Source organism: Mixophyes fleayi, chromosome 3, assembly GCF_038048845.1.
Source record: "Mixophyes fleayi isolate aMixFle1 chromosome 3, aMixFle1.hap1, whole genome shotgun sequence".
Taxonomy (NCBI): Eukaryota; Metazoa; Chordata; class Amphibia; order Anura; family Limnodynastidae; genus Mixophyes; species Mixophyes fleayi.
The window spans coordinates 30,058,206-30,083,518 of record NC_134404.1 but is presented as its reverse complement, the minus strand read 5'-3'; the positions used below and the strand labels follow the sequence as shown (position 1 = coordinate 30,083,518).

The following is a 25,313-nucleotide window of genomic DNA, read 5'->3' as shown; positions in this document are numbered from 1 at the left end:
AAATGTGTTGACTTAAACAGTGAGGGGATTTTTCCCAACACATAAGGCTGCAACATCGTCACACATGCCTCAATTTGCACTGCGCACATTGTTTTACGGGCTCTGTTGAAATGTGATTTGGTTTGTAGAGTTAAATTATTACAATTACATCTTTTGAAGGGACGTTCCTTACTTTGAGAAAGGGCGCACATCCTTTTACACTAAACAACAGCACTTTAATATGCAAAGTGAATTGGGGCAAACAGAATTTCTGGGGCCTGATAAATCTACGGGGCTGACTTGTGGAGTCACAGAAGCACCGAGGAGCGAGATCTCTCTGCATTAGAGCAAGGGGAGACAGCGTCTCCAGTGTTCTGTCGATTGGTCAGTTCAAATGAATGTTAAACCCGTGTCCAGCTATTATACGGTCAATTGGACAGCGATGAAACCACCTCCCGGTCTCGACTCCCCCCACCCTGGCTCACATTCTCCTTGCCTGCATCGTTTTTTATACTTAGGAGATAGAAACACTTTCATCATCATCATCATCATTTATTTATATAGCACCACTGATTCTGCAGCGCTGTACAGAGAACTCACTCACATCAGTCCCTGCCCCATTGGAGCTTACAGTCTAAATTCCCTAACACACTCACAGAAAGAGAGAAAGAGACTAGGGTCACTTTCGATAGCAGCCAATTAACCTACCAGTATGTTTTTGGAGTGTGGGAGAAAACCGGACATATTATCAACTATGCAAGACCTATCATGCATTGAAAGCTCCAGGACAACCTGTGTTTTTTCCAACAATTATTAAACCACAGATCCCAGCATGCCCTCCATCCATGCCTGTCATGTCATTTTCAGTGTGGAACAATTGTTTGGTTTAGTTTATCTTTTAATAACCTATGATGAATTCAATCCTCACTGTCTATTCTTATTTTCTGTGCTTTTTAAGTTAAGATTTGCTGAGTAGAGACCACAGAACCACAGTTTGCCTAAGCCTGCTATATTTTATTTGCTCTGACAAGCAAGGCAAGCTGGGATTTGTAGTACCACACCAGCTTTAGTGTCACTAGTTGCCTAAGCCCATTTTCTTTGCTTGCTAGGACATTTGTGTCTTTAAGCCCACAGCCCCCTCCTCTCTAGTGGTATACACCTCCTCTTATAGTGATTTCATTCTTATAGCCAATCTGTAGGACAGATCAATCTTTCCTGCCTCCAGGCTGACACAACGCTCTCTCCCTACCACTTGTTCCCTCTCTTTTTATTCACTTCTCAGCATCTACATCTTTCTGCTTGTCTGACACAGGCGTCTGAGAACTGGTCCCTCTCTCCACACATAGAGATAATGAACACTGTTCCATAGCATCGCATACTTCCATTAAAGTGTCTTACAGCTTGGATGATGGATGAAAAATATATTTCTACACTACATCCTTTGGTGGATTATGCGGCAGGGGTCTTTTTATTAATTATAGGTAAGTGATCTCTGTATTATCTGTGGTATAACTTTCATTAGCTAGAAAGGTAAACACTGGATTTAATACAGTATGTATTATGCTTATGTGTTACTGACAAAGCATTTAAAAAGGACTGAAATAAGAGAATGCAAGTTTGTATCTGATTATTGCAAAGTTGTAGTGACATAGTTGATTCAGCTCATAAGAGTTGGCTTTGACACCTTGTAGTTTGTAGTGTACTATGACTGCACTTTATGCTCCGTTATTTCTGGAGCTGGAGTAAAACTACTGATTATTATTATTATTATTAATATTATTATTATGTGTGTGAGGTATCTTAAACTTACAGCAAGCTGTGAGTTTTGTAGTAAACATTGCAGATAATTCTCTGAGAACTATAAAAAGTAGATATTGACAGGGAACAAGGCTGTGATTATTTTTTAAATTTGGTGTATTCATGATTTGTCAATTACACGCTGTTTTAGGTCACCCTATTGTATCTCCTCCACCGTATCCCTTGTAGAGTCAGCACACCCACCTTCAAAGCACTATGTTCAGCTGTTCTTTCTTTTAGGTTATCTCTTATCTATCCCTGGATAGAGTCCTGATTCCTTTCAAACTTGTCTTCTCTCTCTATTCCACCCCAGCTAGCTCAAACCATAAACCTTTATGTTAGTCTGCTCTTCACCTATGGAACTCTATCCCTCTACTCCTGCATCTAATTCCATCTCTAACTTCAAATCCAAAATGAAATATTACCTCTTAAATCGGTAGCACTGCTGTCATCTCTGCCTGTGTCACCTGTAGCCATATCTCCGTGTACTCGTCAACTTGCTTTCTGAGCTTCAGCACTCACTTTGCCTTTTGTCTCCAATCAAACTGTAGAATGTAAGCTCTTCGGGGCAGGGAACTTAATACTAAAGTTCCCTTTACAGTGGCACTTATTTTACCAATTTGGTATTATTTGCAGTTTTGCAAGTCACGGCGTACACTGTGTATGGTGCCATATAAACATATACATGCAGTTCGTATACACAGTACTTATATACAAATATATATATATATATATATATATATATATATATATATATAACACAAATAGATACAAGTGGCGCTATGACACTGCACCAGTAAATAAATATTAGAGTCCAATGTCTTGAAATGATTCCTTCTTAAGTAACACTTCCCCTGTGCGGGCGGCTGCCAATCCTCTGTACCAAGCGGTGTAGCAGGGATAAATCTAAAAATAAAATGAGAGGAGGCGCACAATAGTGTAGTATGGCGGGTTAGTTAGGCCAAGTGAAAAAATCCAAAGAAGGAACCAAACCACCAGAAATGGATAAGCCAGAGCTTCCCACCATGTGGATATCAACAGTGTCTAGGGTAAATGTGATTAGTTCATAAAATGAAGAGATCACACAGGACCAGATAACATTCAGGAAGATGTATACATAAACAGGTCACACCAATGAAGATGTATGCGTACCAGAAGCCAAAGGTTAAATGGCTTATCTGTAGGATTATCCTGTGGACTGTGAGGGTAGAATCAATCTTCAGCCAACCTTGATTATCCAATTGGTTACAGCACAATTTGCAGTTTCTCTCAGGAGACATCTGACCTCCCCAGACAATGAGGGAGGTCAGATGTCTCCTGAGAGAAACTGCAAATTGTGCTGTAACCAATTGGATAATCAAGGTTGGCTGAAGATTGATTCTACCCTCACAGTCCACAGGATAATCCTACAGATAAGCCATTTAACCTTTGGCTTCTGGTACGCATACATCTTCATTGGTGTGACCTGTTTATGTATACATCTTCCTGAATGTTATCTGGTCCTGTGTGATCTCTTCATTTTATGAACTAATCACATTTACCCTAGACACTGTTGATATCCACATGGTGGGAAGCTCTGGCTTATCCATTTCTGGTGGTTTGGTTCCTTCTTTGGATTTTTTCACTTGGCCTAACTAACCCGCCATACTACACTATTGTGCGCCTCCTCTCATTTTATTTTTATATATATATATATATATATATATATATATATATATATATATATATGTTTAGTGCGTAAATAGAGTACATACACTGCCAACAGGTTTGGTTTAAACTCTTTACTTCTCTCCTTTTCATATCTGTTTCCATTGATGGCATGGACAACTCCTGACTACCAATAGAGATTAATGCAACGGTGATATTAAATAAAACAGCTTCAGGAGTTGTCATTAACAGCCACAGCTTGTGCACTATCCCTAAATATGAGCTACTGTCAGTAAAAGAAGGGAAGACCAGAACTTGGAGACCCCCCAGGAAAGTTGGGTTCCGAACAATTGCCCTGCCCTCACGACACAGTGCCCTGTGTGTCAGTACTCCTAGTGACTGACATGATGTGAATAGTTGTGTGTGCCATCTCTTTGTTTGCCCTCTGCCATGTTTTATGACCTGCCAGGAGCTGTCCATGCCAACCCCACTGCCAACCCCAGTGAAGACACACTCCATTCATGGCTAGGTCAAACAGCCTTTGCCATTATCGTATCTGAGCTGATTATCCTATCTCAGATTGATAGGAGATCCCTGGTATAAACAGGCTTCTGGAGAAGAGAAGGCAAACAATTGAATTGTACTAAGTAGTAGGCTATGTAAGCTGACTTATTAGCACTATCACAGAAAGTAAAGTTCTATAACAAAAATATTTTTAGATAAATATTCCACATCATAGTTCATCATCAATTCTTCATCATTTATTTTTATAGTACCAGCAAATTCCGTAGCGCTTTACAATTGGGAAAAAACACAATGATAACACAATACTGGGTAATAGAGACAGATAGAGAGTTAAGAAGGTCCTGCTCGCAAGCTTGCAATCTATGGGATATCTAAGGGACATATTTGCCTTAAATAAACACAAAGAGAAGAGAACTCTTCTTACTGACTAAAATGAAAGTTATGGCATGTCCTTATATGCATTTGTAAAACATTATTTTTATGAAGTGTAGTTACCTCCTATATCCTGCAGGGGTCAGTTCCAACCCCTGCTCTGGAGAAGTCTTTGCACTTAAAACACTGTAGTCGTACATTATTATTAATAACACTTTAGGTTATACAATGGTAGAATACATCACCAAATAAAACAATGAAAGATATTTAGTGATGTGTTTCTTGGCAAACACCTACTATGTTTACTTATTTTCAGTCTGTTATATATTGAGAAATATGTCACCACACTTTTGGAGTGTTAGTTTGGGATTGTCGTCTATTGCTTGGGGACATTCTCATTTGTCATTAGTACCGGATGAATCACCAAAATATTATCTATCATTGTTTACATTACTGACCATATCTGAGCAATTAACAACAGTTCTGCGTAAATGCAGGCTGTCTTGGGTTATGTTTTTATCTGCTAATTAAACATGAGAAATATGACATTTGCATTAATTATCGCCTGGGGTGTAAGAATAACTTGTTCATAAGATGGTAGGTTAAATGGCTACTGCCTAAATTAACCCTAGTGTGTGTGATTGTGTGGTAGAGAAGTTAGACTGTAAGCTCCTCTGATGCATGAACTAAGGTGAATGATCAAACATTCTCTGTAAAGAGCTGTGTAATATATTGGCACTAAATTAAGGTTGATAATAATAATAATAATAATAATAATAATAATAGTCAAAATAATTTTCTTGGGTCCTCCAAAAATTGTAAAATATGATCATTTTGTATTCAAATTTACCCAATCCACGATGTATTCTTTGCAGAGTTTAGTTTACTAAATCCATGCTAATAGCATTTGCAACTCTTCTTCAGTAGTGCTCCTTACCACTGGAACTCCCGTCCTCTGAAAATATTGTCATTCTGACTCAGTGATTATACATGGAAGCAGTCCCGTGACCTAGCATTAGCAGTTCCTTTTACATTAATGCGATCGGAGTGTATTTAGGGAGCAGGCTATTCCTCCCCTATTCCTCATGCTTTACATATGCTATGCTAAAGTAATGTGCTTATGATAAATTATAATAAACTATGATTGAAGCCTGAATGGAGTATTGGGCATTTGTATCCCCTCACCTTTTACTGCAATGACTGCTGTAATGATTTATCCATTTTTTGGAGGTAACCTCCCAATCAGGATCATAAATTGGGGGGCTGTTATAAAACTGTATGGTGACCACAGTTGTTATTAAAATGTGATGAATACCAATGGTGATTGATAGCTCATCTTCACTGCAGGTTCTTAAACATTTTCTAGGAAATTGGATTTGGTCAATCACCAAAGATACCGATGACCTTATATTTGCAATCATAGTAAATTTAGCACAGATTCACCTGAAGAATGATGCAATGCTTAGCCATACTGATTTCAATATTTAGTGAGGAAATGTAGTTTCTTTTCTCAAAATCCTTATTAAGGAGACTGTCCGATGAACTGCATATAACAGATATTTTGAGTTAATTATCACCCATGGCCTGATTCATTAAGGAACGTTACTGCCGATAAGTGCTGTTAAATATTAACCCCTCTATGGTTATCCTTGACCAAATGAGTATGTGGTTTAGTAAACTAAGCATCATTCTAAAAATGTTTGCAATAACTAATTCAAATGAACAGTTCATTTTGAAATGGAATAGATCAGAGGTGGCCAAGAATTCGGATACTTCGTGCCAAGACATATCTATAAATATGGCAAAGGGCCAACTTTACCCTTGATATATGTGTGTATATACATATACACATGGACTTACATACCATACACACATACATTGAAAATATAACATAATTTACAATATCATGCTAAGTGTAAAAGAAAATATTCAACATTGCTAAAATGTTCAGAACAATAATCAGCTCAGCTCTTACCTTGCTGCTGTGTCCAACGGAGGAGGGTTCAAAAGGTTACTTACAGTCTCTTCACAGCGGCTCACGCAGCTACTGCATCCACAATCGCTGTGGAGGGAACTGTTGAAGTGGGGCTGATAAAAGTCATAACTGGCCAACATGCTCCTCAGATCTCTTTACTTTCCCATCAGATCTCCCCACATGCCCCTTACATACATACATACAGAGGTGGAACTAGTGAGCTGTAATCCCTGGTGCAGGGAGGAGGGAACTGGGGCCCCCAACCCTCTTCATCTGCCTTACAACGGGCCCTATTATCTCCATGGCCCCGTGCACGGCACCTGTCGCACCAATGGTAGTTCCGCCACTGCATACACATCAGCCTCCCCACATGTCATCAGAGCTCTCCACATGCCATCAAATATACTCACATGCCCCAGAAATGCCTGTTAGATATCCCTACATGCCCATCAGACCTCTCCAAATTCCTGTCAGACCTCCCCACATGCCCCTTACATGACATCAGACCTCCCCAGATGCCTTTTACATGGAATCAGCCTCCGACATGCCATGAGATCTACCCATATTCCTAATACATGCCATCAGACATCCACACATGTCCATTAGCCTAACCACATGCCACTAAATCTCACCACATGCCCTTAAATACCATCAGACCCCCCCCCACATGTCCGTTTTAAGCCCATCAGCCTCAACACATGCCATGAGATCACACTGTGCTTAGGTGATATTCCCTGCCAGTCATCCAGGAGCCACATTTCTAAGCTCAAAGAACTGTATGCGGCTCCAGAATTGTGAGTTGGCCATCGCTGGAGTAGATGGATAACTCTGTTTTTATCACTCTACCCCTAAATTTTACATTTCTCAAAAATTTGGAGAGGGAATTAGAAATGTTCTGTTCAACAACAGAATCAACAGTATGGATAAACCTTTATGTGATTGGCTTTAAATTATGTATGGAAATGGCTTCTGAACACTTATACTATTGATGATTCACTAATAAGAAATTTGAACTAAAATGTAACTTCTTTCTGTTTCAGCCATTCTGTCCATAGTGGGTAACTTAGCTGTGCTTGCTACAGCAGTGAAATGTTCATCCCACCTGAAGTCACCAGACCTCTTGTCTATTAATTTAGCAGTAGCTGACTTGGGTATGGCTGTCAGCATGTACCCCCTGGCTATTGCCTCTGCCTGGAACCATGCGTGGATATGGGGGCAGTCATCCTGCCTGTATTATGCCCTCATGGGCTTCTTTTTTGGCGTAGCAAGTATGATGACCTTAACGGCAATGGCAGTAATCCGATATCTAGTGACCAGCACAATCACAGCCAACCGTAAGTAAGAACAAACAAAACAAGCTGGAAAAAAAAATCACAGCAAATAACTTTTTACTTTTCTAGGTCACGAAATGTTTAAAAACATTAATACATATTGGATATTTCCACACAATTAGTGCAACCTTATCATGAACGCTAGATTTATTCTAATTCTTCTAAAATATTAATTTGAATTATGTAAGTTATGGTTAGCTAAGATTAGATGAGAAGAAAAAGAATTTTCTTGATCAATCAGTGCTAGTGTGCAGGGGAGCCCATCATCATCATCATCATCATCATCATCATCATCTATTTATTTATTTATTTATATAACACAAAAGTATAGAGTGCAGGTGAGCCCAACAGTGTAGTGTGTAGGGGAACCCAACAGTGCTAGTGTGCAGGGGAGTCCAAGAGTGCTAGTGTGCAGTAGAGTTAAAGCGTGCCAGGGTGCATTGGAGCCCAACAGTTTTACTGTGCAGTAGAGCCCGAGAGTGCCTCGGAGCCCAAGAGTGCTAGTGTGCATATGATCGCAACAGTTCTAGTGTGCATGGGAACCCAACAGGGCTAGTGTGCAGGAGAGCACAACAGTGCTAGTGTGCAGGGAAGCCCAACAGTGCTAGTGTGCAGTGGAGCCCAACAGTGCTAGTGTGCAGGGAAGCCCAACAGTACTAGTGTGCAGGGGAGCACAACAGTGTGGGTTTGCAGGGGGGTCCAACAGTGCTAGTGTGCAGGGAAGTCCAACAGTGCTAGTGTGCATGGGAGCCAAACAGTGCTGGTGTGCAAGGAAGTCCAACAGTGCTAGTGTGCAGGGAAGTCCAACAGTGCTAGTGTGCATGGGAGCCAAACAGTGCTAGTGTGCATGGGACTCCCAACAGTGCTAGTGTGCATGGGAGCCAAACAGTGCTGGTGTGCAAGGAAGTCCAACAGTGCTAGTGTGCAGGGAAGTCCAACAGTGCTAGTGTGCATGGGAGCCAAACAGTGCTAGTGTGCATGGGACTCCCAACAGTGCTAGTGTGCATGGGAGCCTAACAGTGCTGGTGTGTAGTGCTTCAGCTCTCAGCTGGCAGAGGGCGGGTCTCAACCTATACTTTTAATGTAGAAGAACACATTTCTATGTGCACATTGCCCAATATAAAAGAAAACATCAAACACACAAAAATTCCACAGACAGGCCCAATGTCCCCTGACTCTCATTATTCATGTGAGCCATAATGAGGACTGAAAAGTTTTTATATAATAACAGGAGTATTTGTAAAGTTTTAGGAGGTTGGACTTTGATGTGATGATCACACTATTGAATAGTGTGACTCTTTAGATTCCTCTGCCTTCCCACACACTAAGCACACTTCCGGCATGTGGAGGTGTCCCCCAAGAACAGAAAGTAAGTGTGTACCTTGATTTAGTAGATCATCCAGACACACTGGTGCAAAACATACATGTTTCACACAGTTTATAAGCCACGCATGATAAATAAGGCCCAATGTATTTCCAGGAAATTACTATAAATAGATTCTCTATTATTTGCATTATTGTTACATTCAAGGTGACATTATATATACCTGTTAACTGTTAATTTCCTCTTTCAGCCAGCACAATAAAGAAGAAAGTAATATACATTGTGATAACTTGCATATGGCTCTATGCCTTGCTCTGGGCAATATTCCCATTGGTTGGCTGGGGACACTATGGCCCTGAACCCTTCGGCATATCTTGCACTATCGCCTGGGCTGAGTTCCACAATTCTACCAATGGATTCTCGTTCATTGTCAGCATGTTCGCCTTGTGCACGCTTGCTCCCGCTGCAACGATTGTCACATGTTACACGAAGATTACGTGGAAACTTCATAAAGCCTATAAAGAGATTCAGAGTTATGACAGAATCCCAAACACGGCCAAAGTGGAGAGGAGATTAACCCTGGTAAGTTGATTAAAAATATGTTAATATAATTCATTCTATATAAATATTTAAAAATGGGAGAAAATTCAAGCGAACAGGAAAATATTGCTGCAACCTGTACTAGGACACAGCTACATGTGTACAAGTTGTCATAAATATCCCCGTTACCTATAAAACATATTTGATGACTTCTAATATCAGTAACTTTAGTGACAGTCAAAAAAAAGTAACGTTTTTATTGGTCAGTAAAAACTGAGTCATGAAGGAAAATAAAGCAAAAAAAGGAGTAAATGTTCATCGGAAGAAACCATGTTACAATACAAGGGATGCAAATTAGTTTATTATTTTGCAAATAAGTTAAATACTGGCTGCTTTTTCATCTAGCACACAAATCATCATCATCATCATCATCATTATCATCAACATTTATTTATATAGTGCCAGCAAATTCCATAGCGCGTTACAATTCATCAACATTCATCATCAACATTTATTTATATAGGGCCAGCAAATTCCGTAGTGCTTTACAATTGGGAACAAACATTAATAAAACAATACTGGGTAATACATATAGACAGAGTGGTAAGAGAACCCTGCCCGCAAGCTTACAATCTATGGGACAATGGGAGATTGAAACACAAGGTCATGTGCTACATCATATTGCACACTGGACCAGCTAGAATGCAAAGGTAAAAGTATTGAGTGGGCTGTGTGTGTAGCAATGTTGGTCAGAGGGTTGTTGTCTTGTGTCAGCTGTGTAGAGGGTGGTAATATGGTATTGTTGGGAGATTAAGATGGTGGTAGAGGAATATTATAAGCTTGTCTGAAGAGGTGGGTTTTCAGAGAACGCTTGAAGGTTTGAAGACTAGAGGAAAGTCTTATTGTGCGAGGGAGGGAATTCCTCAAAGTGAGTTCAGCCTGAAAAAAAGTTCTGTAACCGAGAATGGGAGAATGTGATGAAAGTGGAAGAGAGACGCAGATCTTGTGCAGAATGGAGGTGTCAAGTTGGGAAATATTTTAGACAAGTGAGAAGATGTATGTTGGTGCAATTTTGTTGATGGCCTTTTATGTTAGTAGAAGAATTTTATATTGGATTCATTGAAAAACAGGCAACCTATGTAGAGACTGACAGAGTGGCTCAGCAGAGAAAGAACAGTTTGTAAGGAAAATCAATCTAGCAGCTGCGTGCAAAACAGATTGTAGGGGTTCGAGTGATTTTGCGAGGACCATTAAGGAGGGAATTGCAATAGTCACAAATTCTTGATAGCTTTATTTTTACACTGAAATTTAAAGTTAATCTAGGACATGCCCTATCAGAAACTAGAAATGTGTCCCCAAATTTACCTCCTCCTCCATTGCAACATGGTTTGCCCAGGTGCAAAGTTACTCCTTTTTTATGCTTTGCTTACCTCAATGACCCAGGCCCTAAATACTTCTCTATTCATAATGTTCAACAAAAATATGTAATTATCTTGCTAATACTACTAAACTACCAATAACATACAATTCACCAGAAGTCGTTATCTGCAACTTCTGAGCTTCATTGCACTTGTTTGTGCTACATTTTTATGTAACGTACATGAATAATTTTTCAGTACAAATTCTTGGCTGACAGTATTATTTAACAAGAAAAAAAAAAAAAAGACATTAGAAGCAAGAAATATGTTCAGCAGTTAGCGACCCTTATCAACCAGTAAAAGTTATCATTGGGATTAAGAGTTTTGCTTTTAGCCTCAGCCACTAGTTGAACTACCATTATAATGGGTTTTCCAATTAAAAGAGCAATATGAAGGGTTACAAATATTCCAGGCATGACACTAATTAAGTCGTAAAGCCTTAATTCATTTATCAATAACAAAAGAAAACAGCAGAATGTGGAATATCTTCCTTGGTTGTCGCTAGTAACATGAGTATTCAGCCAAATACAATATCGATGGGCTGTATTGTCCAGTACTTTGTGCAAATGTTATAGCAGTGTACATTCTCAGACATAAATTATATGTCATGAAAAATTCTTGGCTGACAGTATTATTTAATTTTTTTAAATTAAATTTTTAAGTAAGAAATATGTGTTAGGCTGCCGATCTGACAATAAACTTGTAGAACTTGCGGAAGAGGTCTTCGCCAATTGCAGCCGCCTTTCCCTTGGAGCTTTATGTGCTCACAGGTTCTCGGATGCCCCCAGGACTTAACTCTAGACATAGTGCAAGTTTGTTAACAACACCGCAGCGGCAGGGCCGGAGGAGGCTGCACAGATGGCAACAGATGGTCAGACGTAAGCCGAGGTCATATAGTGTTATGTCCTGCAGAAGATGGAAGATCTACAATGAAATCCATTTATAAGTGCTTCCAAGGTTTCAAAGGAATAGACAACGGGACAAGCTGGCCTGAAGGGCAGTTCCTGGGAAACTTGTTCCTTGCACAGTTTCACAAGATAGAACAAAGATCCTGACATCTGAGGATAATGAGGGCCACCAGACAGAATGTGAAAGGATCTCCACTGTCTTAGAGATACCAGGATGCCCGGCCGTCTTACTGTCATGAGTTTCAGAAAGAACCACTTTTCTTAAGTGGATTGGAACAAACAAACAGTTCACTGGAGTTTCTGCGGGTGCTATCTTTCGAAATCTACGAAGGGTGACCCCCAAGTCCTGAGTTAATCCAGCATGAATAATAAAAGGTGGAATAATAGGCAATGGTTTACAAACGGGAACATGATGTGAAATTAAACTCCTTGATAACGCATCCGCCCTGATGTTTTTGGAACTGGTCTGTAGTTAATAATGAATTTAAAGTGGGTATGAAAGAGTGCCCAGCGGGCCTGTCTGGGGTTCAACCTTTTGGCAGACTCGATGTACAGCAGATTTTTGTGATCGGCTATCAGGGAAATTACATGAATGGCTCCTTCCAGCCAATGGCATCATTCTTCAAAGGCCCATTTGATAGGCAAAAGTTCCCGATTTTCTACATCATAATTGGTTTCAGTGACAGAAAATTTCTGGGATAAATATGCACAAGGATGTAAACGGTGAGTATGAGGGTCTTTCTGGGAGAGAATAGCGGCAGAGGCATCAACCTCTTGTACAAAGGGTTTATCTGGATTAGGGTGTCTGAGAACCTGAGCAGAGACAAATGCTTTTTTGAGGGCTTCAAATGCAGTTACCGCCTGAAGGGGCCAATTAGTGGGATCCATTCCCTTATGGGTAAGGGCAACAATAGGGGCCACTAGATCTGAGAATCCGCTGATAAATCTTCTATAATAATTTGCGCTATCCAATGACGATTGTCCACTTCCAATTTTGTGGTTTCAAAGCACAATGCGATTTAATAGCAAAAAGCAGCAGAGTAACAATTCAATAATATAAGTGCAGCCAATTAAATACGCAGGCGTCCTGGATCCAGCATACAGTCATTCAGTCCTGAAGTCTGTGGTTGAGAAGAGTGTCTGCTGGGCCCAGAGCTCCTGTTTATATACAGTCAGTGATACAGTGAAAACAATACAGATGATTTGGCATGTTTCCATAGGTTCAGGCTTCAGGACGGTCCAGTGTTATGCAGGTCATTGGCCAGTTCAAACGATGCTCTCCAAAGGTGGGGGTCAGCTCTCCAACAGATGCATACTAATCTTCCCGCTGAAAGCTGGTTTAAACTGGTCTATTTACATTACACACACAATACAATTCTGATCATTTATTCCCTATAATCCATAACTTGCATATGCACGGAGCGATATCTTAGCTGATAGAACCGGATGTCTGCGAATAAATAGGGAATTAGAATGATACCAAACAATATGTGTTTCCTGTAACCTGAACCTTAGATCTCAATAAAGTGTATATAACATATTTAACTATAAACGCTGCTACATTTCATTATAAATAACTATGTGTTGCAACTATTTTTTAATATGAACTAATTACAAGTGTATGTGTTCGTGTAAATGTGTGTATAAGTGTCTGCGCGCGTTGTGGTTAATTATGCTCCTCCGCGCCGTATCGTGCTATTCGCATAATTTCAGACATAGACAATCATATTGATAGATATTAATTTGAAATTACCATATCCAATTATTTGACTTCAACAGTATAGTAAGGTCTCCATAGTTCTGGGATCTGCCTAGTAAAGCCAGCTGAGTTTTTAGACATCTGCACAATAACACCATCAGAGATTTAGGGGGCCTGCGTTGTAAGATTTGGGGCACTACATTTCATGGCGGCCTCCAGAATAAGGTTGGCATTGACTAGAAATCACTAGTATGAATTGTGTTTTGTATAGTGGCTATGAATGATCTCAGTATTATATAGAGATCACTAGAATTAATCTCAGTATTATATAGAGGTCACTAGAATTTTCTTTTTATTGTATGTTGTTTATTATGTCTGCTATGGTATGCCTGTGAATTGTATACAGTGATAAATAGGTATAAGACAAAGAGTGAATTCAAAGCAGAAAAAAGATCCATATTTCTGGATAAACTGCCTTGAACTATGTTTTGAACTGCAGTGTATTATAAGTATGTTATGTAAGGATTGTGTAGGATGATGTAGTGTTTATATGATCTTGAAGTTATCTTGTTGAGTTCTTAGTTTGTATTTTCATAATAACTGATAAAATATAATTGAATAGTTTGTCTTCTCCTATCATACATTGGGGTTGAGTTGGTGATAGACATGTGTTCCTACAGTGACAGTGGGTTACTTGACGGATCTGTTAACAGATGTATGATGCCTGGGTGGTTTGAGCCCAGTCAAAAACTGAAGCTATCATGGACTTTTTGTTGGGATCCATTAGGTGTAACAGTGGGTACTCCTTGTCTATGAGTTGTCGTGTTACAAGATGAACGTTTAGTAAGGTTACACAGATGCCTCTTGGAACATCCGTATTCTGTAGTCTCAGATACCGTATATTCAACATGACTTATAAAATAGCTATGACAATAGCAGAATATGCACAGCTCCACACTGGAAGATCACGGACCAGAGGTCAAATGACAAGTGCAGGGGGGCATGGCACCAAAAGTCATATAACTTTGCCCCCCACTCTGTGGTGCAATGCCATGATCGCATCAGGAGTGGGACCAAAATGAGCCAAATTGCATCATCGAAGTCCAGGGGGTAAATTTATCAAGCTTAGAGTTTTTTGGCGGGTTTGAAAAGTGGAGATGTTGCCTATAGCAAACAATCAGATTCTAGCTGTCATTTTGTAGAATGTACTAAACAAATGATAGCTAGAATCTGATTGGTTTTTCAAACCCGTTGGAAAACTCTCAGCTTGATACATTTACCCCCAGATATGGTCCTATTTGCTAGGAATTGGGCAGGTTGGAGGAGGGTAAGGGGTCCACAAGACCCAGAGTTTTGTCACAGTCCTTCCTTCCTCCACTTTAAACCAACTCCCTTCAGTCATTTCTACATTGCTGTTTCTCTCCTAAACTACTACTCAGTTTAAAATTATTTGTTTATTAAATGAAGAATAAGCGTAGAGAACATTGGGAATGTTTTCATTTTATATATCACTCTTGTGTACATATGTGTGATGTGTGTAATATATATTCATGTATCATATAGCATTCAATGTACTACACAGCGACCTATTTGTATATTTAGGTGTGTGTGCATATATACACAGAGACAGAACTAACATAGTTGCAGAGGGTACCGCTGCTATGAGATGCCTTTCCCCTGTCAAAGCCCCGTATGTAGGATGACACACGGTCAAAGATAATATAACTTACTATTTACTATTAGCGGCGCACTAAATTAACTGCATGATTATGGGCAAAATATTGGCCGTGACAGCTATATGAATGACCTTTGATCTCTCTATAATATATTTGGAGAATATTCTCTGTTTATAACAGAGTGTACATTACCTCGCCTCCACCACTCATTTCTAAATTGTATTTAAAGGACACAATTTTTACTACTATCTCTTGACATTTGGATGAATTCATTTTCTGGATTGATCACAAGACTGCCAATTCATGAGGAACACATCAACTGCTAACCTTCAATCCTGTGGACATTAGGCTAGGTCTTATGAATAGACTTTTTCATGTTCCTCAAAACCACAATTACTCACAATAAAAAAAGAAAAACACAAGGACACAGATTTACTGTATAATTCTCACAGTTGTAGTTAGCTTTTTGAAATGCTAAATTCTGTTTCTTTGAGCATGTGATAGATAATTCCATTTGTTATGTTAATCTCATTATCATCGGTTGTGTGTGTACATGTAATGATTGTTATCTGCCTCAGGAATCAATACAAGAGTCACTTATTTTAAAAACACTATAGCCTTATACCTATCCTTACTACCCTTTGACCCACTTATCTCTTTATATGTATACATATATATATATATATATATATATATATATATATATCACTTTTTTTTCAAATCCCCCTTAACTTACTTTTCAATCGCCCTGTTCTTCGAGTCCAATCCTCATTTCTTCATTGCTGTTCTCCGCTCCTCTGTGCTGCGCTCGCAGTGGTTGTCGGGCGTGATGTCGTCATCATGCCCGACATTCACTGCGAGCGCAGCACGGAAAAGGGGACCAGTAAGAGATCTGGATCGCCACCTACCGCAAGAGGTACGTTTTTTTTAAATTATTATTATAGGAGTCCTGCCTCAGGACCTCTTGTCCGCTGGGCCCACGGGCACCTGCCCATCGTGCCCAGTCGGAAAGACGGCCCTGCCTTTATTCCACTCACACCTAATCTCTGAGATAGGACAATTCCTGCGCAACCCAAATACCATCTCTTCTTTATATTAAATAAATAAAAAAGGTGTTAAGAAACGTATATTTGAAAACAACAGAGACGTATCAGCTGCCTTCTCAAATGAGCTCTTCCAACTTCCTAATAAAAAGGTAAATACAATAAGTAGAGAAAATGAGAGGCGCCAAAAGTAAGCCCCAAATCAATTAGAAAAATGAGAGAAAATGGTCTAAACTAATAAAACCAAATAATTTATTTTATATAATGTGCAAATTTACTTAACGATAAAAAGTTGAAACCTTCATATATATGGATAACAATAAATTTGTCAAAATAGAAAATAGTATCATAAAATATCACAATAAAGATATAGATCAGCCAATAGGTTATATCTTTGGAAAGATAGTCTAAATATTGACGTAAAAGCAGACCTGTGATATGAATTTGTCAATATGTTAGATAATGGAGAACAAATGAAAAATCTGAGGTAAACCCGATCTAGCCAAGCCAAGACGGCCGCACATGGGAATGATAAACGGTGAGATCAGATCTTACCACCCGACTGCATGATGGAGGAGAGAAATTCTGCTACCGTAGATGAAGAAGATCTTATCCATGCTGAGCAATGCTTGCGTACGGGTTCATTGTTATTTACTTTTGATATTTTTACTCTTTTTCATTAATATATGTACATACTAATTTATTTTCAGATGCTATGTGTTTATTATGTTTGTCCTTCATTTTATATAAATGTTATACGTTTTCCATGTGCTGCCATCCTGGTTTGGCTAGATTGGGTTTACGTCACATCCCTATGTTTGATACTAGTGCGCTTGTATTGAGCTTTTTCATGTGTTCTCCATTATCTAACAAATGAACAGATTTATATCAGTGGTTTGCTGTTACATCAAGATTTTGACTTTTTTCCCAGGATATAACCTATTGACTGGTCTGTCTTTATTGTAATATTTTATGATACTATTTTCTACTTTGTCAATTTATTGTTATCCATATATATGAAGGTTTCAATCTTTTGTTGTTAAGTTCATTTGTACATTATATAGCAGTTTTTATTACCATTTTCTCTTGTTTTTCTAATTTATTTGGGTCTTAGCTTTGGAGCCTCTAATTTTTAATATTCATACACCTTTTATCTGTCACTACTTTACTAGGGACTAGTTGGAGTCGAAGGGGGGTACAAGACTCGAACCTTAATCAATCACTGAAACTCTTCCCTCCCAGATAGGTGCAACTGGGTAGGGCTTTTTATTTCTCGGGCCCCTAAGTCAAAATGTTTAAATACTCGGGTTCCATGTATGCTTGCATAGACACTGGTGGTGGTACACACTTTTCTACATCTCATGGGGTGTGACAATCACTCACATAAGCCTCAGGGGACAATACATTTAGATTTTTCATAAACATTCTAAATTGATCCCATTCAGACTGGGCTACAGTTATATGTCCCTTTTAATATCTTTATTCATTCCCTGGTAAATGTTTCTAAATGGTGTTGTCCATAATTGCAGATTACATTCAGCTATACAAAGTTATACACAGATGACTATAGTTTGATACTGAAAAAACAATTTAGAATATCGGGCAGCTTTTAACATGAATAAATTGAAAGTTGTGCACCCAGACCATCATGACCAATGTTATTTAATTTTAATTTCAGTATGTTCTTCATTAAAGAGTATAGACATACAAAGGAAACAGCATGAAGCAAAAACATAAGAAAAGTAAATATGATACCATAAACAAAATGTAATAAAGAAGAGAAGGTAGAAAAGGAAGGATAGCAATAACGGGATGACATAAAACTTAGAATGTGAGCAGCCTTACAAAGATCCCAAACACCTTCCCTTTGCCAAGAGTTCCTCAGTCCATAGTAATTATATCTGTGAAAAATTATTTTTATACATCAGATTTTTTTGCTTTCTTATTTAAATCAAACCAAGAGAGCAAGGACAACAAATATGTTTCATAAGTATAAAGAATATAGTGTGTACATTCTTCCATGTCCTTTATTTGTTCTGTTTTATACAACCAGTCTGAAAATACGGTACAGTAATTAATGTTCTAATGAATAGGTGTAACAGATAAAGTGGGTTTTCACCAGATGTTTAAAAATCTATCTTTTATACAGAGAGACCATAAAGTAAGAACGTAATAGAATCTGGACTAACTCCATTACTCAATTACTCAACAGGACCGTAATTTAGGACAGGGCCATCAAATATGGAATAAGTTACCCTGTGGTAAACACTGAGAACAGAAAAGATCAGGATATAAGGCATACTAGGTCAAGCAGGAATTATCACCAGCATTGGTATGGTAACAGAAAGGGGTTTATAAAACCAGCAGAACCAATGAGATATTGCAGGATAATTAACTGCATGAGTGCAGCAAGTGATTGCACAGCTGTTAAGCAAAAGGATATAATATTGGACCAATTGATTGTGGTCAAATAAGTCAAATACCTCCAATAGTACTAGTAATACTATATACACAGAGACAGGTTTCAAACGGCTTATTACTCGAGAGGATGGCTACATCCATCAGCCCGCGGAATACAGTGGCGCACGCAGGAGGGGTTTCTGGGTCTCCAGAAACCCCCCCCCTCCGCTAAAAAGTGCCCTAGATATTGTCACTGTAGTATACAGCAGCCGCAGCGCTGTCTAAGAAGCGTCCGCGGCGGTGCTGTATTGTATACAGCACCGCCACGGACATTTCTTTGACAGCGCCGCGGCTGCTGTATACTACAGTGCAGCTGAAACGGAGCTGCCGCGCATGTGCGGCAGGTCTCTATGATTTTATTTTTTACGGGGGTGGAGGAAACCCCCCCCCTGAAAAATCCTTTGTGCGCCCCTGGAATAGGTGTGTAGATGTTACTAATTAGCTAGTTCTCAGTAGAAGCTGTAATTGTCAGATATATATAAACCATAATATTTCTTTGTCTGTTTTGTAGATATATTACCTGCACCAACAAGACAATATACTGATGTGTCTACATTGGAGGATTAACGTATAAGGCATTGCATTAGAGACAATTTTATGTACAATTTTAGGGAATATCATTTTAATTGTTATAATAAATTGAGGTATCTATAATTTTAACCATATTCGTAGTTAATTATCATTATCAATCAAGGTTGCTGTTCACTGGGAATATCTATAAAATATGAATTGCACAAGAGAGACAGGAAGTTGCTCTGGAGCACGCATACTTGATAGATGGAGAGTGCATTTATATGCTATATATTGCATATTTAGTTACAAGTGACTCTAACAGAGCAGCGACAGAGAATAAAGAGAGCCTAATACAGATAGCTCTATTCTCAACCTGCCACTGATACATTCGTAAGGCAGGTATCGAGTTAATGACAATCACAGTGCAGAGGTGCTGATAAGCAGCACGGTGGCTAAGTGGTTAGCACTTCTCCCTTACAGCACTGGGGTCATGAGTTCAATTCCCGACCATGGCCTTATTTGTGAGGAGTTTGTATGTTCTCCCTGTGTTTGTGTGAGTTTCCTCCGGGTGCTCCGGTTTCCTCCCACACTCCAAAAACATACTGGTAGGTTAATTAACGGGCACTCAAAACTCACCTGTTCCTGAAAGCCTACCAACCATCCACTTAACCCCTCATCCACTCTGCTTGTTCTCCCTCCTCTCCCCTGGTCCCTTTTTCTCCATTGCATCACTGCCTCCCTTCGTGCCTGTTTTGTCCTCCCTCCCTTAGGATGTAAGCTCGTATGAGCAGGGTCCCTCTCCCCTCCTGTCCTCATACCGACTCTTCTGTCCGCCCTCACTCCATATGTCTGCCCGGAGTTTCCGAAGCATTGGTACTTAGTGTTTATTGTTCTGTGATGTTTACCCTGTATGGTCTACTGTTCGTATTATGTAAGGCGCTGCGAAAACCCTGTGGCGCCCAACAAATAAATGATAATAATAATAATAATAATAATAATAATAATAATTGGCCGCTAACAAATTCACCCTAGTCTGTGTGCGTGTCTCTGTCTGTCTGTGTGTGTTAGGGACTTTAGACTGTAAGCCCCAATGGGGCAGGGACTGATGTGAGTGAGTTCTCTGTACAGCGTTGCGGAATCAGTGGCGCTATATAAATAAATGGTAATAATAATAATAATAATAATAGGCAGACAATAATATTCAGTCTAACCATAAATTTAAAAGGCAGTCAATGTTGGGGACCGCATTGCATACATCTATGCTGTTTATAGAACAACAGGAATAAAGTCACTGGCAATCACAGCAAGTATACACACTGCGGAAGAGCTGAGATATAACAGTACACACATATTTTAACACAGTTACAATCAGATTTTGCCCTTTGTTTGGCAGATAAGGTTCAGGGATTCTAATTCCCCTGACATTGTAGAGACACATTGTACTATCTGATATTAGGATATTTGAGATCTGTGATAGAAAATTAGAAAATTAATTAATATTCCTGACATATGCTATAAGAATAACAAGTGGAGAGAGTATCAGGATAAGCAATATCACCATATGTTTATAATATAAGAAAACAGACAAAGGTTGTATAGAAGAAATTAAAGTAGATTATCAGAATTATTATTAGAAAGTAATCAGGGTACAGTTTTTAACTCATGTACACGTTACATATCACACAATTGTAAGAATATGTCACTGGTCTTTTCAATGATCCAAAAGGATCAGATTTTATAATAACAATAAAGGTTTGATTTTAGACACCAGCAACCTGCCTGACACTTTGTTGCAGCAACACATCCCAGTAGCGCACGCAGGGGGGGTTTCTGGTTCTCCAGAAACCCCTACTCTCCGCGAACCAATGGTACTGTACAGCAGCCGCGGCGCTGTCAAAGAAGCGTCTGCGGCAGTGCTGTATTGTAGTATAATACAGCACTGCCGCGGATGCTGCTTGACAGCGCCGCGGCTGCTGTAGAATTCAGACTCACCGAAATGGAGCTGCTGCTCCCTCTCGCAATATTATTTTTTTTCCGGGGGGGGGGTCGGAAATCCCCCCTTCTAAATCCTGCGTTCGCCCCTGCATCCCATGTCTTCTCCTTCTTAGTCTATTTGCATATGATTTGCTTGCACCCAGTGTGGACAAAGTCAAACATAACTCAGTCTTGTCTTCTCTGGTTAGTGTAGTGTGCTGTAAGCTGGCACCTTTGTGGAGGCAATTAAATTTATACACATACTAAAATGGAAAACTCTGACCCTCAACAATGTAATTAAAGGGCTTAGGGTTTCCCAGTGCTGACCTTCTGTTCTAACATCGTAAATATATTCTTGCCTCCAAACATTTCCCCTTTCTGACTTGGGACACTACCTGAAAAGGAGGCGGGGCAGTGCCCAGGTGAGGGAGTGGTCATGCCTTAGAGGTGTATCATGTCTCTTGGGGATGTTCCGTGTACTTCTGAAGAGCTAGGGTGCCCCAAACACCCTACAACTACCCTAAAAGCACCTCACCATTGCCACACCATCACACCTCTGCCCTGCAGAACGACGGTGAGCGATACACACCTTACAACATTACAGCAGTCCCATCAAAAGTCCTGACTGTCGGGGCAGCGAGATAGTCCGCTAGAATCTGGACTGTCCGGCCTAAGTTAGGACAGTTCGGAGGTGTGGATATGGTACGAGGAAAAAAACCTGAAGCTCTCTTAGATAATTAGAGTTGGTAATAACATATAGTAATAAAATAACCAATAATTGTAAATAACCACTAAGACAGATATAAGGAATGGTGAAGCCAATGGAAAGCCTAGTTAAGATACAATGTATACAATATGTGGAATTCTTCTTCGTAGTATAGCAGTAAAATAAGCAGAAAAGAGCCAAGCCATAAGATAAATTCCCACATCTTTCAAGAAACATAATTATATATAGAGGACATAAAGTATATGTTAAACCTATATATATATATATATCTACTATATAAATGCCTAGTGGCGTGTGTGGAAAAAAAAAACCAAGCTGCAACGCCACCTGCTGGGCAGAGTTATACACTGACCTATATATTTCTTGAAGGAGAAGTGACAGTTGGGAGTGGTTGGTGGTTGCCGGGGGTGACAGTGGGGAGTTTTTAACACCTTAAGTAGCTTGATGAAGGATGTGGCGATGAAGATGAAGGATGAGGTGATGGAGAAAAATGATGTGGTGGTGACATGTGGACAAAACCACGTTAAAAAAGGGCGCTTGCGTCGGGAGGTAACGCTCTTCCCCTGAGGAGGCCTGGGCTAGGCCCAAATGCATGACAAGAACCTTTTTAACTCCTTAAGTAGCTTGATTTGACTAGAATGCATGAGTATCATGCACGGGTTAACTTGTATATATATATATATATATATATATATATATAAATAGTCATTGACTATATGCAGTTGACCATCCAGTTCTCGTCTCTGGCAGATTAAATAGAGTGTTCTGAAAGTCTGGAGGAACATAATTCAAATAAATTAAAAGCCTCCTGCATTTCACCACCTGTCAATGGTGGGTCTTTAGAACTCCGGAATGAGTACAAGCAGAGGGAAACCCTCTTTTTAAATTCATGGTAACCATTTACAGTTGTTAGTTCACCATTAAAAATACAAGAATTTTACTTAAACATATATTCATCCTCCAAGAACCTGATATGTATAACAGTAACCTGTGTATATCAACTTTCCTGTGTAAAATTATATATATTGTGATAGAAGCACTGGTAAGATGTTAAAAGGCAGAAATTCAGTATATGTCCCAGGCTTTATGTCTTATCTGCTTTAAAACCCATGGAGATTGTTGGTATTTGGAAAAACTTCCCAGTGGTTGTCTTCAGTTTTAGGAAAAGCTGGTAAGGGTCCCTGGGGTACGAATGGAGAGAGAAGGGTGGGCTCCATTCATAAGGCCCATGTCTGGTCTTCCAAATTACATGTATCAGTGTTGGTAATCAGGAGTTGCACTTGCGTGGTGCTGCTAAGGCAGCCACAATCAGGAGGATATCAGATGATTTCTGAGAGACACTGCAATGTATGACTAGTAAGTGCTGTTATCTTGTGTGTGTGTAGGACACAAGGTCCTTCACTTGAAAGAGGGGGTTCCTGTGTACTAGTTAGACACTGAACAGGCTAGGATTTTGTTTCCTGTTTTGTTTATTTTTTACGCTGTGAATAAAATTAGCTGAGGCTAGTTAAACCAGGACCCTAGACTGGTGTGATTTATCTGGCTGAAGTGTGTGAAGTGCATCCGTCTATCTAACTCCAGGAGATGGCACCCTAACCCGATCTTGCGACTATATATATATATATATATATATATATATATATATATATATATATATACTCCACTCATAAATCTTATTTACTAATATTTTGAATCTTATTTATATCTTATTTAATAGTCTTTAATAACATTTTAAAACATATAAAAATAAGTTGCTGAAATAAGTTTTAAACCCAAATTTTTAACTGTACTGTATATGATAAATAACATTAGTAAATAAAAAATATGGGGTCTGATGTGCTCCAATATCATAATCTGATACATCTCAAACTAAATTGGTGAGATCAACAGTCACATTCAATATCCAGAGTTCTTCTCTCATACACAAAAATATGAACCTATCTCCTCCTCTGTTGGTAACCAAGGTGCTATCATTGTGCATCTAATAGAATTAACCTTGCTGTTATGGTGAAAAGCACAGTGTCTGGGAACACTATGATTTGAACCACAAATTAAAATATTTTCAACAGTGCCTCCAAAAAGCGACAACCTCAAGAATATATATCACATAATTTAATGCCTTTCATGAAAATTTAATATGAAATATTTCCTTTGAAGTTAAATAATTAAGTTCCTGTTGCTTATAAACAACACAAGTACAAGTAATGGAAGTGGATTGGCTGCACTTAAAACAACCTAATGATTTAGCTGTCAACCAACCACATTTGTTCTCCAATGACATTTGTTTTTGTTTTTTCTAATTTGTCACAAAAAAAAAATTGCCGTTAAAAAGTTTTTGAAAAACACATTTAGTTTATGGTAAATACTTACTCAGTAGTGGGTAATTCTTTCATTGAAATAAGTGATCGACACATTCCGTGGGCTTTGGAGTACATATCTTCTAGCCTAGCAAGCATCACTGTTGCTGTCCGAGTTTACAGTTTTGTAATAAGTATGACAAACCAAGCATTTGCACCTATAATTTCAAAGCACAGATTGAAAAAGTTTTGCCTTCACAAGCAGTACAGTATTACATATTGTTGTATTACAGTTTATGTCTTTTGATTTCTTTATATATGTCATTGTTGTAAAATGTGGCATGTTTCTATCCTTTAGATGGCCATTCTTGTGAGTGCTGGCTTCCTGGTTTCATGGACACCCTATGCCATTGTCAGCTTCTGGTCTATATTCCACTCCAGTGAAAGCATCCCACCGATGGTCTCATTACTTCCCTGCCTCTTTGCCAAGTCCTCCACCGCCTTCAACCCCATCATATACTACACGTTCAGCAAAATGTTCCGGCTCAAGGTGAAACAGCTCAAGTGCTGTTGTGGATCGAGGATCTATTTATCACAACCAAAAAACTCAGCGGAAAATCCAGAAGTGTCTGTTATCTGGGCAGCTAGAGACAACATTCAAGTGTCATCAGCTGTTATAAGCAACAAAGGACAGTCAAGCCTGACAATGATGCAATGAGTTTCATTTCTTCTAATGAAACTTTAAACTGGTGCTCTCGCCTACCAAGAGTGGAAGTAACCTTATTGTTGGCTGGAACAATTTGAATGATAGATGTTCACAGTGACATCTATCAATTCAACTTGTACCTCAGTGATGTCACTGGTTCTCAGTGAATTCTTAGGCTTCATCATCATGAATATTACTTCCACCCATGGACCTTATACCCTCTTCTGCTACCCAAGGCCATACTTGTGCCTCACCACCACACTTTCCCTCATCACTCCGGCTACCAGCAGGAGTGAGTACATTGACTGACATAATCAGAGAGGCCAGGGACATAGGGAATGGATATTTGTCATGCTGTCAATCACCGCACTACAATGATCTCAGGAAGAAACGCAGGAGACC

General features: G+C 39.2%; 1 protein-coding gene across 1 annotated transcript; it reads left to right on the top strand.

Annotated features, from left to right (window-relative positions):
- Nucleotides 1-1,191: 1,191 nt before the first annotated feature.
- LOC142142614 (opsin-5-like) lies at nucleotides 1,192-24,948 on the top strand. The gene is made up of 4 exons (XM_075200486.1): nucleotides 1,192-1,460; nucleotides 7,336-7,629; nucleotides 9,201-9,532; nucleotides 24,564-24,948. The coding sequence occupies exons 1-4, from the start codon at nucleotides 1,385-1,387 to the stop codon at nucleotides 24,921-24,923; spliced, it is 1,062 nt and encodes a 353-aa protein (XP_075056587.1). The 5' UTR covers nucleotides 1,192-1,384; the 3' UTR covers nucleotides 24,924-24,948.
- The last annotated feature ends 365 nt before the right edge of the window (nucleotides 24,949-25,313 follow it).

Excerpts from the sequence above, each read along its gene's own strand:
- LOC142142614 (XM_075200486.1), top strand. The coding sequence starts at position 1,385 with ATGATGGATGAAAAATATATTTCTACACTACATCCTTTGGTGGATTAT. Across the intron at positions 7,630-9,200 it reads CAGCACAATCACAGCCAACC|CCAGCACAATAAAGAAGAAA; the intron begins GTAAGTAAGAAC and ends TTCCTCTTTCAG. Across the intron at positions 9,533-24,563 it reads TGGAGAGGAGATTAACCCTG|ATGGCCATTCTTGTGAGTGC; the intron begins GTAAGTTGATTA and ends TCTATCCTTTAG.